The 16,500-nt window shown below is 40.6% G+C and overlaps 1 protein-coding gene across 5 annotated transcripts in view; it reads left to right on the top strand.

The window, feature by feature from the left end:
• Window positions 1-10,450, top strand: part of NYAP2 (neuronal tyrosine-phosphorylated phosphoinositide-3-kinase adaptor 2) — a 151,802-nt gene extending 141,352 nt beyond the window's left edge. For 4 of the 5 annotated variants that reach the window (XM_080409937.1, XM_080409935.1, XM_080409933.1 and 1 more), the window contains one exon: window positions 1,552-10,449. In XM_080409937.1, coding sequence (XP_080266063.1) covers window positions 1,552-1,779 — 228 coding nt within the window. In that variant the 3' untranslated portion in view covers window positions 1,780-10,449. Of the gene's footprint in view, window positions 1-1,551 lie in introns of all 5 variants that reach the window. The other variant, XM_080409934.1, reaches the window with a different exon arrangement.
• Window positions 10,451-16,500: the final 6,050 nt, after the last annotated feature.

Genomic DNA, 16,500 nt, shown 5'->3' with positions numbered 1-16,500 from the left:
ACCTGTGTAATACTAAATTCACAAGAGTATTCAAGAACAAAATTCATGTTGTGGTTTAAACTTGTTCTACTCAAAGTACTATCTAATAGATAAGGTAAGCACAGTTTTGTTTCAGTATAAAGAAAGGCGATTCTATCTGAAATTCGTTTATCCTGTGTCACCTCTTAAAAACTGTATTGTCTTTATTTTTCTGTTTGAGTACATCACATTACTTTTTCTGAGGCTTGCTGATGTTTATTCCTTTTGCTTTGTTTACTGCTGTGAAACATCTGAACATTTTATCTATTTATCAATAAATGCTAAATACGCTTCAAGTTGACCACCAAAACTACCAAGATCAACGGAAGTTTCTATACTGGTTTCTAAGACCAGTCCCCAGTTCTAGGAACCTGGTATATGCCCATACTTGGCATTCTAAGTTTTGTGAATGAAAGGCATATGCATTATTAAATGTACTCAAATACTCTTAATAATAAACATACATTTCCTTCATGAATCGTAAAACGCTGCCAAAGTATTACTGTACATATGCATTTTCATGACAAGATCAGAGATGTACTTGGACAGCCCCTGTGAATGTATGGCATGTGTTTACTTATACACAAATCCTCAGTTTATGACTAATGTGGAAAACAAATGGTGGGAGAGTCAAGACATCACTTCAAATTTGCAAAGTAAATGTTGAGAGGAAGTTTTCTCATTTGCAGGTATACAGTGTGTCATCCAAATACAATAAGCCCTTTCAGGATAGTTTAGTATTAGCTATTTCGGTTCCAATCAAAAGCCTTTGAAGACACACATCAGTCATGAGCACCCCACTAAACCCAAATGAAGCCACATTCTCAGGCTTCAGAGGGGCTGTGACATGTACTTACAGCTAAACGTATGCTAACCTCCTTTTATGAATCAGGATCATGTTTTCAAATATTCTACATGCATGAAAGCAAGGAGTTTCTTAAACTCTTGGTGTCTTCCAGTTAATTAAATACCATCACAGAATAGGGTAGGTAAATTCATATACTTTGCATGGAGTTCATTAGAGTATTTTTTAAAAAATTAAACACAGAGTTATATTTAGCTTGATACTCACAAGTGTTAACACTGTGCTTTTAATGTGACAGGTTAGATTTGGAAAGCAATATAAAACACAGGTTTCAGTGGATAGAACTTTTTATTTCCACAACTTAAGGATGTTGTTAAGATCCATGTGCCTTTTTAAGATCTAGTGCATCATTTAAAATCCAACCAGTGCTAGTTTGCTGAAAACATTTATCTTTGTTAGCTTTCAGTGCTCTACAGAAGTTAAAAAGAGGACCTTTTACTACCCTTTTTTTTTTTCTTAAAGTAGTAGTTAGAAGTAAAGACTAACTTTGTTTCTGTTGTTGGCATAGTTATTTTTTGTCCATCAAAGAAACTGGAGTGTTTCAAATAAGACTAATGTTAATGTTACAAAGAAACAATATATTAAATCAATGACCAAATAGTTATTTGTATGCCTTTTTTCTTCTTTTCTTCTTCCTTCTTTTCTTTCCCCGCCCTCCCCCTCAATAGGTGACATGTATGCAGTGGTTGCAAGGGGACCATACAATGCTGGATATGATTGAGAAAAAACGTTGCCTCTGCAAAGAAATAAAAGCTCGACAGAAATCAGAAAAAGGACTCTGCAAACAGGACAGCATGCCTATTTTGCCGAGTTGGAAAAAGAATACTGGGACCAAGAAATACAGCCCTCCTCCTTATTCCAAACAACAAACTGTTTTCTGGGACACTGCAATTTGACAGGCGTGTGGAGGATGCCCTCTCCACTGTGTTGCATCGTGCACAGGTAGCCTGCTTTTTTAATAAGGCAAAGGCTCTAACCTAAGACTTACCTGCAGGTGGTGATCTTCCTAGGAAAAAACACACCAATAAGTGCTCACCTGTCAATCAAGAGAGAGATTTAAGTTTCCAACTGGATTAAGGCATACATATTTATCCAGGATTTTTTTGGATCCAGAAGATATCAAAATGTAAATATTTCGCCAATATATTGAAAACACCCAAACTAATACACTGTTTAAATATATATATATATATATATTCAAAAATTTATGAAGAATTTTACTATATAATGTTACTGTTACACTGTTTTATTACCTATTTTCTATGTGGTATTCTAATGTTACCCCACCACAACCACCACCACCATTTTATTTCTCTTACCTGCCTAGATGTGGCCTCTGTACAAAAGCATGTGGTTGTACATTTTGTTGAAGAGGACAATGTACAAAACAACTCGGTGCCGTGCTAGGGCTGTAGAAGTTTCCTAGAGTTGTACTTGTTGGAGGTATTTATCTTTGGGGAGGGGAGGGCTGGACAAAGGAGAGAGTTCTGGTGGGAAACAGCAAAACTGCAAGCAATGCAAATAAAAGTGCTTAATGCGGATGCCTGAATTGCATTTAAAATATGAATTGTTCTGCATCAGCTTTCCTATAAAGTTAATCAGATATATTGCCCCTGGTTTTATATGCATCCATTACTAAAATTATTTGGCCGGAAAACTAAATTTTCTGCAGAAAAGCCTGCAACAGAAACTCTTACTTCATTATATTCAGCTGACTAGCAGAGACCATGGTTCACTGTGACTAAGCATTGTACAGCCCGTGATGGAGAGACCCAGTCACTTAGCAGGTTAAGGCAGTGGCGCTGCAGCCACGGTTCCTGTCCACATTTGTCTTTGGTCCAGAAAATAAAGGTAACAAAATCTGTTTACGTGTTCATTATTTTTAAACCCAGCAACCCATCCTTACCTTACGCCGTGTCAGATTTCCCTATGTTATTTATAAAGGATGGAATTCAGGCCCCTTGAAAGCCAGTAGGGAAATCCCTCTTGATTTCACATGGTTTTGAAGTGGAGGCCCATACATTCTCCTGGGTATGCCGTTTTCTTCTTCCTGGCTGCTTTTGTAATTGGCTTGCAATCCTGTAATGTATTACACCCATTTTAACAGAATATTATGTCATGACCAAAGAATTATAACCTCCTGGTTTTAACGGGAGAAAGAGATGGCTTATACTGATTATGAGGGTGAAATCCATGTGGTGAAATATCTTCCAAAAGGATCTGTTAAGAGCGAGGGAAACTTGTACTGCTGTGGAGTAGGGGGGGGAAAGATCTATGGCATATATTTTGTATATTTAAATTTCTATCTATGCGTTTGAAGTTTGGTAGCACAAAAGTCCCTCTTTAAAACAATCATTTTAGTATTATATTCGCCGAGAAGAAAAGGTGTGTTGTTTGAAACTTCTTGCTGTATTGGCTTTTCTTTGAAATTATATTGACAGCATTGCCACAGCTGTAATTGCTGATCAAAAAAACCAAAAATAACAAATTTTAGAAGGTTTTTGTAATCTATATTGCTAAAGTTTGAGTTTGGGTAATGCTTTATCAGTAGTAATTTCTTTTCAGCCTCTGAAATAAAGTTTTTAAATATTTTATAACTAATTAACTAATGTATATTTTGATGTCCAAACTGAGATTTCTGTAAAAGATAAAGTGTGTGTTTATATGTGTGTATGTATATTAGCATTATTGTATATGTATATATGCATATTTGTACACACATATACTTGTATATATGCATGTATCTCTATATATACTCATAGCTGTGTGCATACGTATACCCACATACATTAAATATTGGTGTGTGCTATGAATATACAGTGGCTGGAATGGGTAGGCAATTGAAATGCAGAATTAAAGAGCCCCTGACAGCCAAAATGCAGAAGACATGAAAAAAGCCAGAGGCTGTGAAGGAATCTTTGAATACATGTTACATCCACAAGACACCAACTGTATATTCTGCTTATTCTCTTTTTTTTTTTAAAGAAAGAAAATGGCAGAAGAAAAACTCCAGAGATTTCGCAAAGTTCCAGAATCTGCTGGAAAGAAGACGACTTGTTGGTCGTGAGAAATCTGTTGAGATAACAGGTTCATTATTCAGAAAGTGTTTATGCTTTGTCTTCCTTGTTATGTGGCAAGAGAAGTATTTTTCATAACCATGTGTGAAATATTCAGCTCAACCCTTTCTCCCAGCTGCACTAAAGTCTCTGGTGACAAAACGGAAGCCGGTGTTCAGTCAGTCTTGATACTCCATCTCTGCATTGGTCTCTTCCTAGAGCAATTACTTTAAAACCCGTCCTACTGAAGCATCAATTTTGCAGTCCAGACCTGTGGGTACGCACGGGGGCTGCAGTGCCAGGCCCTCTGGGGGAAGGCAAATGTTAATGTAAACAGTTACATGTTTAATAGTGTTTGTTCGTACTGTGTCCTTTCCATATCGATATATAATAGGAATAATGATCAGGGAATCGAAGCATTCTTGTCCTAAGCAAACTTGCTTGTACATTTTGCCCACCATAAAACCACTCCTTGTTTCGCTTGTAACGCTCAACACTGTTTATGTTGTCCTTCCTAAATAACTGTTCATGTGCTTCCAGACCTCCATTGTATCCCATGGAAACAATGGCTTTTCATTTTAAAGTGCGACAGTACATGAAAAAGTAAAATATAACTTAGCACTTACCTTCAAAGCACTTTAGAAATGTGAACTAAACCTCACAGTTGCAAGAATCATTTTACAAAGGAGGGAAGTGAGGCTCAGGTGGAGTAGTTTCCAAAGGTCACGGGCAGAGCCAGAGCAAGATAAACTGTCCTGTCCCATGACTGCTGGCCCACCCCAATGCTTGAGTAAAAGGTGCATCGTACTGCCGAGAGTGTGCCATCAAAATGCTGTCAAACATTTTCTATGTCACCTATTGTCTCAGCAGTTTCTGTGTCACAGGGTGAATGACAAGTGCTTAGTTACACACAGTCATTAAAGCTGTAGTCTGTATAAATATGCACTCTGTATATACATACAGATCACATATATACACACACTTATGAAGACTGTATATATGAAATTGTTTGGTATGCACTTATTTTGCTTTAAACTCTTGAAGTTAAACATTATAGTGTAGCAATTTGTGTAAAGTGCACTGTGATTTCAAGAAAGCACAGTAAAGTCACAGGTCTTGTTATTCTTGCACTAAAAATGTGTTTACGTATATTAGCCAATGTATGTCTACTTTATTGCTCCTTTTGACAAATTAAAGCAAATGGTATAAAATGGTATGGGGTTTTTCAGTTTGGGTTGTTTATTTTTAAGTGGACAATGGCACTATGTTTTTAAATAACAGGGTTTTTAAATAAAATGAAATCATTCTGTGTTCATTCCAATGTAATACCTTTACCAATATCTTGAAACTGAATGTCATGTTGCTTTTTTTCATATTTCATTAGAAATTGTCAGGTACGTGCCTGAGATTGTGTAGGAGTAAGGAGTAGCTAGAGGCTAAATGTAATCATATATTATTAGCCGTTTCTATATACACAGTATAAATACATATTAATTTTCTTTTCATTTTTGTACTTGATTTTTTTAGGTAAGATGTAATTAAATGTACTTTGATACTTCTGAAGTAATAAGATGTTGTTTGAAGATCAATTCTGCTTTCTTTAGTGCATTGACAATATTTTACAATAATTTAGTGCTTATTTATTTGTGCTCCGGTGTAATTATAATAAAAAGCAATAGTTTAAAATATTTGGCTATTCATTTTCACTTGACGGTTTCAGCTTTGAGCTGGGTTATTTACTAGGGATTAGCTAGAGATTCCTGGGAAGAAAAGTCAAGTCATAGTTGTATATTTATAACATTCCCTAGGCACATTTTAATCACATCGTTTGTTGGAGGAAATGAATGAATTGCTTTAATAGGTTGGTATTTGTAAGTCATGCCTGGTTGCATCTAATGCCATGAGTGCCATCCTCAACTAAATCCTTAGGATAAGATTTCTCCAAAGAGCAGACAGAAATTTTCGTATAGGTACCTGTGAACAGTTTGTGATGGAAGATGCTCATTTCAAAGACCCCCTTTCAAAGATCTCTGCAGAATATCCACAAATGGGAGAGGGGCCCATCACGCTCTCCATGAAGCCTGAAAAAGATCTGTTTCTTTTTAAAAGTCCTGTTTCCAGAGAGAAGCTTTATTCCCATTGGTATGTAAAACCCAGTCCTTGCAGAGGAATTCCACCTTAGGAGGAAGGGACAGGACAGGTGCTGTGGGGGAAGAAAAGGACCTGTACAACAGTGCAATTGATAATGATCTTCCTGTGCTCAATTTTTCAATACTCTGTTTTCTGTTGAAGTTTTGTAGCCTAGATTCTGTGACTGAGATAACCTCTCCTCTAATTTTTTAAGACCACATTTTGTAATTTAAAAAGGTTTCCAAGAGCAAATAAGCAAGTAGTTAAATAAAGAACCCAGAAAGGAACAGTAATGTTCTGCTTATAGCACTGAGACCAAATTTCTCTCCCTTCATGGAAGAAGCTGCCTTTAATGGGCAAAAAAAAGTGCTATCCATGCTTGTATGGATCTGTATGCAGAACTGAGCCAGTGAGAATCTTTTGGTTGTCTTCTGCAGGAGCTGGATCCGAGGCAGGTTGCAGATGATCCAGAAAGTGCTTTCCAAGGGCTTCCCTGCCTCAGGAGCCCAAGCTGCATGCTTTTCCTGAGGCACAGCCTCTCTTTCCTCAGCAATAACCCCATTGCCAAGGCCCATATAATGGCTGAAGAGCTTTGTAACCTCTTTAAGCTCCTCATCCTCTCTCCAGCCCCTGGCATAGGTGTTCAGAGTGAATTACTCCTAAACAAACTCCAGCCTTTTGTCCCATTCTCCATGTTTCATAGGGAAATCCTACAGGGATGACTAGAAATGAACAGGACAAAACCAAGGTTTTACAGGGATTTCTCCAGATTTAAAAGAGGAAAAGAGATCCTGTCAGTTTAAAAGTCAGATTGTTGTCTGTACGCTTCAATGGGACAGTTTATGAAGTCCTGTGTCCTAGCTTATTTCTAAAGACTTTCCAGGATTACTTCCAACATCCACCTCACTCCCCATGCCATGTCTGACTGCTGCTGGAGAGAGCAGCACCAGAACCAGAGAAGGAACAAAAAGGGAGGATTGGCAAGTGCAGCAGGAAGCATAAAATTGGGGTAAATTCAAATTTTTCCCCATTTGAAATCTGTGTATTCGCTTTCTTTGCCACTGCAGAAACACTTCCTATGTGCCATTGTTTCTTAAACAGAAGAGGTTTAAATTAAAAGGAGACAAGACCATAAAAAGCAATGGTCGAGTTTTACACTTGTATTTGCTCTAAGTTTATTTAAAAGTGGAAAGGTGCCTGCAGTCCTTCATCTTGGGTCTCTCTCCTTTTGAGTTTTAAAAATCGTCACAATAACACTGGCTGGAATCACTGTGTTTCTCTGCTGCAGTCACTCACAGTGACCTTAGCTGGTGCCAGAGTGGCTGCGAAGCAATTAAAGCACACAGCGTTTTGTCTTCCTTGGGAACAAGTAACCTGCCCTGAGCAAAGCAGAGAAGTCAGGCAGCCATTAGAGGAGAGATGGGCCAACATCTTTCAGATCTACAGCCAGCGCTGACAAAGCTGGCAAAGGAACAGCAGGAAACTAAATAAAATTTACAAAAAACAAAAGACAACTGAAAAGAAACACTGCTCAAAAGCAAGACTGAACACATTTGGCATTTATTTTCTAAATGTGCCAACATCTCTTTTATGGTGCGGTTTTGCCTTTAAAACAAAATTACATACCTGTCACCTTTTAATTGAGATTTTTGGCACTGGGGTGGGTGGTGGTTTTAGTGTTCTCCCTGCCTGTGGCATATTTTCATCTTCCTTTGTCCCCTTCTCTCTTTCTGTCTCAATCTTTTCTTTCATGATGTGCTTTGGGAAATATATTAGTAGGTACAATGAGAATTCTCCTGTTGCCTTTTGTTCCTGTTAATGTTGTGCTCTCCTTCCCCTGTTCTCAGCTGGCTCTACACTCTCTAACCCTCACGAAAACATGCAAAGAGAGCAGGAGCAGGAACCTCCATTGATTTTATTTTAGAGGATAGCATTTATCAATGCTGTTCTTGGTGTATACACAGCGAGTTTCATGGAAGGATTTGGAATCACTAAAGAGTTGATAAAACACAGAGGTACTGAGAAGCTGCAGACTGGGCCACAGCTGCAGCTGGTGGGCAGCAAAGCCAGGGCTGATGCCCACATCCCTCCTGGACCCAAATACCCTTGCCCCAAAACCAGCTTTGTGTGGAGGAATAGAGAGTGGTGCCAGGGGAGAGGTTTCCTGACTGCAGCTGGCAGGACATCAGCCCAGGCCAGGAGGAAATTAATTTTATGTGTTAAAACAAAAAGACAAAATTCCCCATAAACCTTCTCCCTCAGCTTTCACTTCTGTCATGTGTATCTCCTGGACCACATGCAGCCTACAGTAAGAGCTCATGAGAAGCTCTGTTGACCTCCCCAAGCCCCAGAGAAGCCAATCGAGGAGACCAGGAGCTTTCCCCTACTCTGGCAAGGTACCGGTGCAGACCTGCCCCCTTCCTGCAACCTGCCTTGGCCCCTGAGCTGCAGACAGTGAAACAGGGAGTGGGAATGGGGGTGGGAAGACTGCTGGGAGCTTGCAGCAGCCACAGAGGAGCTGTGCACGCAGGTGCTGGGGCACCAGGAGGAGGCTGCGAAGGACAAAGCGTCCAGAAAAATGTGTGACTGCTGCTGAGGGAGAAAGCAGCTTGTGAGAAGGGAACACACTGATGTGAGAAGCAGAAAACTCCTGTCATGCCCAAGGGCCAATCCAGCCCTCCTGAGCAGGCATGGAAAAGTGGGTGATGTCCCTGTGCCAGCTGGGAGCAGAGGGACAGGGGTAGAGGGACTCCAGAGACAGGCCAAAACTGTGGTGCCATCGGCCAGGTTTTGGGGAGAGGACAGGCTCCTGGGGTCTGATGGCTGAGGGAGCTGGTTACTTTTGATCTCTGGAGGCCACCTGCTGCTGGCACTCAGCAGCCTCACTTGATCAAAATCTAACAACAATACCTGATTAGATCTTTTGTATCAGGAGTATTAATTTAAAAGACAAAAGAGGAAAAAATCCAGACTGGTCTCCAGCAGCCTCCTGATAGTTGTGGCTGAGCGAGAAGGCTTCAAGCCTGTGAAGTCCCAGTGTGAGGGCAGAGGCTGGTGGCTGCTAGCTGCCTCACCTCCATGCCTGCTCTGAGGGGCCGGGCAGGCGGCGGGATGCACGGGTTGCACCACACGCCACAGGGGTGAGAGAGAATGCCAGTTGGGTTGGGGAAAGAGAAATTATTGGATATTTGGTGGTAAATGCTAAACTTTAGTCTCCAGTATGAGGGAGCCCCTGAGGCAGCCAGGCCAGGCTGCAGTGCCCCTGAGCTGGGTCATTTCTGCGTCCTCCAGGTGGGGCCCATTTCCCAAACGAGGGCCAGCGCCTCTTGGGTTTTCCCGCCACTTTTGCAGCCGGCACTCTCTGCCCCTCAGCGACCCGCTCTCCCCTGAGGGAGCTGTGTCCAGCATGGCTGCACTGCACAGCTGCCCTGGGGGAGCCTCCCTCAGGGCTCAGCACCCAAAAGGCTGCCCTATTCCTTCAGAGAATGCCACAGCATGGCGGGGCAGGCAGAAACATCCAGAGGTCACTGAGGTGAGGCGGCAGCCAGATCTCTGGTTTCCAGCTGGCAAACCAGCACTTCACCAGGTCATGGCTTGGCCAGTCCAGCACTTGGCACGAGCTGAGCTCCTTGGGCTGATCCAGTGCCACATCTTGCTCAGGTGCACCTGTCAGGCTTTGGGCTAAGAGGCTCCATGTTGGGTCAGTCATGCCTGCCATAACCTCCCTCCCCTGCTCTCATTTCAGCAGAGCACAGCAGCATGGTGGCACCCTGTGGGGATGGAGGCCTCGGCTGGCTGGGCTGCAGCAGACAGAACGCTGCAGGTCATCTCAGGGGTGCTTCTCTGCATGAGAGGAGGTCACAGGGACATAGCTCTCCAGGACACGACACCCACCAAAAGGTAATTTCCTACGAACAGTTTTTTGGTAACCATGCCAGAGCTTCCCCACATAAAGGCTCCTCTTTGGAGAAGCAGTGGGAAGCACCCCGGCTGTTAGTGACCTGGAGGAGAGGAGCCTGTGCTTCCTCAGCAGTCGCTCTTAGTTGAATGTCTCTATGCCTACTCTCTATGACCTTATACTTTGTTTAGACATTAACACCTCTGCAAAGTGGGTGTTAAATGGTGCTGTTAGTGTCTGTAACATTTTTACATCCGCTTGAGAAGTGTAAATGATTCTACAAGGTGCAGGGCAGTGGAAAATCAACCTTCCCCCAGCTCCAGTTGGCTGAGGAAATTCAAAATAATTCCTGTGGAATCTGCTTCCCAGCAGAGCTCCTTTCTTTCCCAAGTTCTTCAGGTTTGGTTCGGGGGGGGGGGGGGGGGGGGGGGGAGGGTATGTGTTTTTTTGTTGTTGTTGTTTTAGTTTGGTTTGGGTTTTTTACTGTTCTTATAAACACAACTGACTCTCTAGTGTGTTCATTTTTACAATTTAGAAGCTGAGATGTCCTTGGCCAAGCAGGCAGAAATATTCACTTTCTGCCTGGCTTTTAGGTCCATTGGCATTTGACAATTTTGTCACAATGTTTGTTGAAATATATGACCCACCTAGGAAGTCTGAAACCAACACTTTCTTTTCCTGGCTCTTACTCTGTGTGTGAAATGTGGTGGCACAAGTTGTATATGGAATAAGGTAACAGGATGAGTTATTCCATGGTATGTGTTTGACTGGCTGGGCACTGCCTGGGTTCTTGAGTAGTATGCAAGTGAGCTCCAGGAGGGATGGTGGCACCCCGGTGTCCACTGCAGGTGGCTGTGGCAATCTGGAGCGTACTGGGACACGCGGTGTCATTGGGAACGAGACTGGGGAGTGGAGCCATGATCACCTCTCTAGCAAAATTTTGTCACAATTAATTTATGGCAGCCTGCAAGGTTGTGTGTTCCCAGGTGTGTGTCATCATCCCTGGATGCTGGTTTCTGGGATAGGCAGGAGCAGATGCTATTCTAGGCTGACATGAGGAGCAAGAAGTTTCAGAACATTTTGTCATGAGTGCTCTCTTGTGTGTTCTCCAAGCAGTTTAAGCAAGTCAAGCAGGAATAAAAACTACAGACTGACTTGGAAGAATGACTGCACCACAGGAAAACATCTGGTCCTCCCAGTATACATTGCTGCTGTGCTGTTATAACTACATAAATGTGGGAGTACTGCTTCATCCTCTGAACTGCTTCAGTTACAATTTCCACACTTACCACCAGTAAGACTTCCCTGCTGTGCTTTGGTCATCTCTCTCCCTGACCATGGTAACAGAACATCTGGCCTGACTTCCTAAAAGATATCTAATCTGGTGATACCACAGAATAAGAGAGAAAATTTCCAAACTGAAATCCAGCCTGTTCAGGGTACTCAAGGTTGCAAGCAACACCATCAGCCTCAACAAAAACTAGACTTCTACTCCTTGGGCAGTAGAGGTCAATAGGGGAAAACCTGCAGTACTGTACAAAGGGTCAAAGGATTGAAAATCAACACCTAGAATGATAATTTAAATTTACCTAAGTCCCTGAATACCCCGTATACAGCATCTTGCAGCACTCTTTTGGGCTTGCAGTGTTACTTTGAGGAGCAGAAAGGTGGTATCCTTTGAGTGAAAGCCCAGACAGGCATCTCAACCAAACACCAGGTCAGAGGCTGCCCTGCCACTGTAGGCACTCCCACAAGCATGTGTGTGTCTTCATGCGTGATCAGGCTATCACTGTAAGCCCTTCAGAAACAGGTACTGCACATAGTTACCACAGTCAATGCTGGAATGATCTTGTTGACAGGGGCTGTGAATTTAATCAGTTATCATGTGTTTTTCCTTGTGCTTTTGCTGCATCTCATTTATCTTGGGAAGTTCCCCTCTGTTTCATCACTATGTCTGTTTTTGTAGACATAGAAGTACAAATCTCCAGTACGATGTCTGAATTAATACTTGGAACATATGTCTGAAAGATACTGAAACCCCTTCATAATAACATTTTTTGAAATGAACTAAGTAACACTTCAGAATATTTTTTTTGCAAAAAGTTTCAGATTCCTTTACTTTCCATCTGGGTAAGGAGTTCAAACACACGTGATATTTTGAGACTTGGTATCAAAAAGAAATTTCAAATTTGATGAGTATCAATCCATATGAGCATAATGTAAGCATAATCTCCCCTTCAGGAACACAGAAAAGTAAGTTTGAGCCCAGGCTTTCTGTACTTCCATAAGAAAGCTTTCTTAGTGCCTATTTAATTTCCACAGAGATACAATTGCTTATCTTAACAAACTTCTACCACATATAAATCACTTTCTGTCCTTCTCTCTCTGAGAAAGAATGAATATGTACTGCTTTTTGCTCAGGTTTTTCTTTCTCTGTATGTCCACAAGACAAATGAATGCTCTGTCAAGTGAGGTTAATGGATGTATGGGAGGAAAGGATTGTTTAGTGTCTTGGTATGGTGAAATATAGCACTTAATGTACATATTCTGCTAGTTCAAGGCACATCTTAGGAAAGTTTTATATTGTTCCCATGACCAACTAATAGGAAATCAGACAAAATGCTGACTTGGGATTTTTGCTTGTGACAAAGTATTCTCTGTCCTTCAAACTGTATCTCCACTGAAGAGCACTAGACAGTACAACCAAGAATAATAATTAATGGCACATTTACTGCTGTGCTAGCATAGAGAAATACCGTTTTAGATTTACCCTGGGCTGAGAATATTTTATACACCTTTGATTTATCTTTGGATAGACTGTTATTGGCTATCTGATGCTGTCAAAGGTAAATCAAAGACTTAATGAAGGCCCAGTGTCAACCTATCTCATTGTATTTCAGAGAACATTTTAAAACTTCGGAGATCTTAGCCTCGAGAACTCCCTTACCTCTCCTCCCCATTTTTAAATCTAGTCCCATTTTCTACAATGTGCACCTTATAGATGCCTTCCAGATTCCTGCTATTAGCTAGTTTGCTCTGTTTTTTTTTTTTTTATTTGGGTTTTGTGGGTTTAAGTCTTGTGATATGTTGCTATCTCCTGACACACTCTGTAAATCCTTGAAAGGAGAAAGAAGGAACAAATCAGTTTGCCATGACAAGGAATGGACACCACATATTGTCCTGGTTTCAGCTGGGATAGAGTTAATTTCCTTCTTGGTGGTTACTGCAGTGCTGTGTTTTGGATTTTGTGTGGGAACAGTGTGGTCAGGGACTTTTTGGTTTCTCAGGCCCTGCCAGCGAGAGGGCTGGAGTAGTATAGGAAGTTGGGAGGGGACACAGCCAGGATGGCTGACCTGAACTAGCCAAAGAGGTATTCATACCATGGGACGTCATGCTTGGTATATAAACTGGGCAGGATGTTGGCCAGGGTGGGGTGATTGCTGCTCAGGGACTGGCTGGGCATTGGTCAGCAGGTGGTGAGCAGCTGTACTGTGCATCAGAACTTTTCTTGTTTCCCTTCCCTTTGGATTTCATTCTTCTCCTCTTCTCCCTCCTTTTCATTGTAACTGTTATTTTTATCATATTCTTTTATTCTTATTTTATTTCAATTAGTAAATTGTTCTTATCACAACCATTGAGTTTTACATTCCTTTCCAATTCTCCTCCCCATCCCTCTGGGTGAGGGGGGAGGGAGTGAGTGGCTGCATGGTAATTAGTTACTAGCTGGTATTAAACCATGACAAAATTATATTCATGTAGGTACATATATCTTAAAAACAAAATGGATACTGATTCCAAGTGCTTCTGAACAAGAACACCTTTTTGGTGTTCATGTCTTTCACATTAAGAAGGTCTCATACTATGTTATGGCAGCTCCAGCTTGGGATCTTAATTTGAAGATGTCACTTACTTTGCCATAGATTTAGGCACATATTTACTTTAGGCATGTAAGTAACTTTCCTCTGGAGAGTACAACGTTACCTTCAGAGGGAGAAAGAAATGTCATTACGTGCTCTTGCAGAATCCAGCCAGCAGTATATACTTCAGTTTAACAAATTATAATTGTTTTAAAAGAAAATAGTTTTCAGTGTCACATTAGTCATGTGCTATTTGATTGATGTAATTCTGCAATGGAATGTGAAACTTGTAAGAGTCTTCTTTTGGAATCTCTTCTGAGGGGCATTAAGCTCTAGTGTATCTAATTAATGCTTTAAATATTCTTTCCTACCAGTTTAATCTTCACCTATCTCTGTGCTGCCTTGTTACCTAATATTAACTGCTCATTGAAATTAATTGTTTCTGGTCTTTTCAATCATTGATTGTTCTTTCACAGCAGAACATTTTAAAATAACACTATTGATTTTTCTTACATTATAGCCCTCCTCATAACTCCTAACTAGAGGGTGTTATTTGTGGTCTAAGAACACGTGGGAACACTTAACCAGTGCTGAATGTACAACAAAACAATGTATGTTTAGTGCAATATTCATCCAAGCATCAGAATCTTAAAACAGTAAATTCTATGGCTCTATTTTAAAACAGTGTTTTAGATTATTTTCTTTAAAAAATGGTGAAAATATTTACTCATAAATATGAAATACTGTGACACAGATCCTAGAATGTGCTAACTGGAATACCTTGGGTCTTCACAAGCCTCTCATTTACTGAGTTTCTACAGTTTCATGGGATCAGAGTAGGAATAGAGAATAATTTCTGTTCTTCTTTCTGCAAAAAAGGCCCTCATATTCACAGGTCTTACCTCTATTGGGACCGTGTGCCTCCTTCATGCTCTCCATCACCTCTTCTGGCTTCTTCATGGTCATCTATATCTGAAAAAAGAGGCCTCACATTCACCACAGCCTTTATATTATATATATATAAAAAAAAAGCCTTGTGACCTTCCAAAAATGATTATATCTCTGTCATTTTAGGACTTTGTAAAAAATGAAATATTCCATGTCTTCTTAACCTTATAGCTTACATAGTGAAAAGAAGATAGAGAGCATTTGCATAACTAATTAATGGCAGATGACTATTCCTGCCATACTTCCTAAAGCAAATGATCTTTTGAAAATACAGTTTACAAGCAGAGAGGTGCTCACCACAGTTTTGAAGAAACAGACAGCTAAGTGTGTACAGTGGATAGGGTATCAGTACCATCTCTTGCACCTCTGATGGCCCAGAGCACTCACTCTGTGCTTGGAGGTGCCTGTCAGGCTTGTAGAGTCATCACTGGTGGCTGTGCAGGAAAGGAGGTTCACGTCTGCTCCAGGCTGGATTGATTAGCAGTAGCATGATAAATGGTCAGGCTCATCTCTTACTCCTTTTGTGGTCTGATATTACTGTACTACTCAGCACTGGCTTTAAGGAAAATATTCATTTGATTGCATTCCATTTTCACTGGGGGAAGAGGGAAAATTTTAACTACAGAACACAATACCATGTGGCCCAGAAAAACTTCTTTGCATATTATAAATGTTAGAACATACCAGGAAGATAAATGCAAAGAATAGGAAGCACAGTTGATCAGAAAATTCTTGCCAGAAGTCTTTTGTCTAGATGTCTTTATTATTATTTTTTAGATTGAAGCATGAGAAAATTCTAGGTTTGTTTAAAAATACAAAGCAATTCCTCAATGCTGGTATGTCCTATGATCTATTTTGCAAGTGGAATGTTGGGGTGTTTTTCCATTTTGAAATATGTTTTTAATATTAAGTAGGTTTTATAAATTAATTAAAAACAAGTAAAAATCAACATTTTGGTGCTGTTCCTGAAGTTTAGGACTTGGGAGTAGTAAAGACTAGAAACCTTGTTCCTTTTGGAAACAAGTCTCAAAATGATTGCATGTTCTGCAAAGCAAAAAGCTCTGATAGGAATTCAGGGTGGCAGAACAGGGCATACTGGTACATAAATGCTAGGTCAGTGGCCACAGCATGGTCTTTCAGAAGAGCCGGCTATGGGCATAGTGTCAATGGACAACATGAATATTAAGAAAAGCCTAAAACAAGCCCTCAGAATCACAAGTGATTCTCTCTACAAGTACACAAAATGATGTGTCTAAAAACCAAAGCAGAAACAAATCCTACATGTTGTGGCCAGTTCTGTAAAATATAAAGTGTTTTTAAGCAGGGGAGGCCACCTGTGTCAGACAGATGATTTCAGTTAGCTCCTTTCACTGTATTATTTCCACCTTTTGACTCAAGATATGTTTCTGGCTCTGATCTAATGGTCTCTAGAAGGCAGATGATTAATACAGATACATGACTAACCCAGAGATCACGCTGTGATGATTATGAGAAGAGTTTGATTAAAGTCTTTGCCCATATAGTAACTGAGATCTCTGCAGATTAGATAGCGCATCTAAAAGAAATCTATACATAATTGTTTCCATGTGTTAGCAAGATTGGATATTTGCATTAAAAAAAAAAAGGTGTTTCCTTGTAAGTCATAGGTATTGAGAATATTGTGTTGGTTTCATTCGGGACAGGATTCTTACAAGTGCATAGAGAAGAATCACCCACGTGAGAATACTA

Source organism: Falco punctatus (assembly GCF_963210335.1).
Source record: "Falco punctatus genome assembly, chromosome: 13".
Classification (NCBI taxonomy): Eukaryota; Metazoa; Chordata; class Aves; order Falconiformes; family Falconidae; genus Falco; species Falco punctatus.
This window is presented reverse-complemented; position numbering and strand designations above follow the sequence as displayed.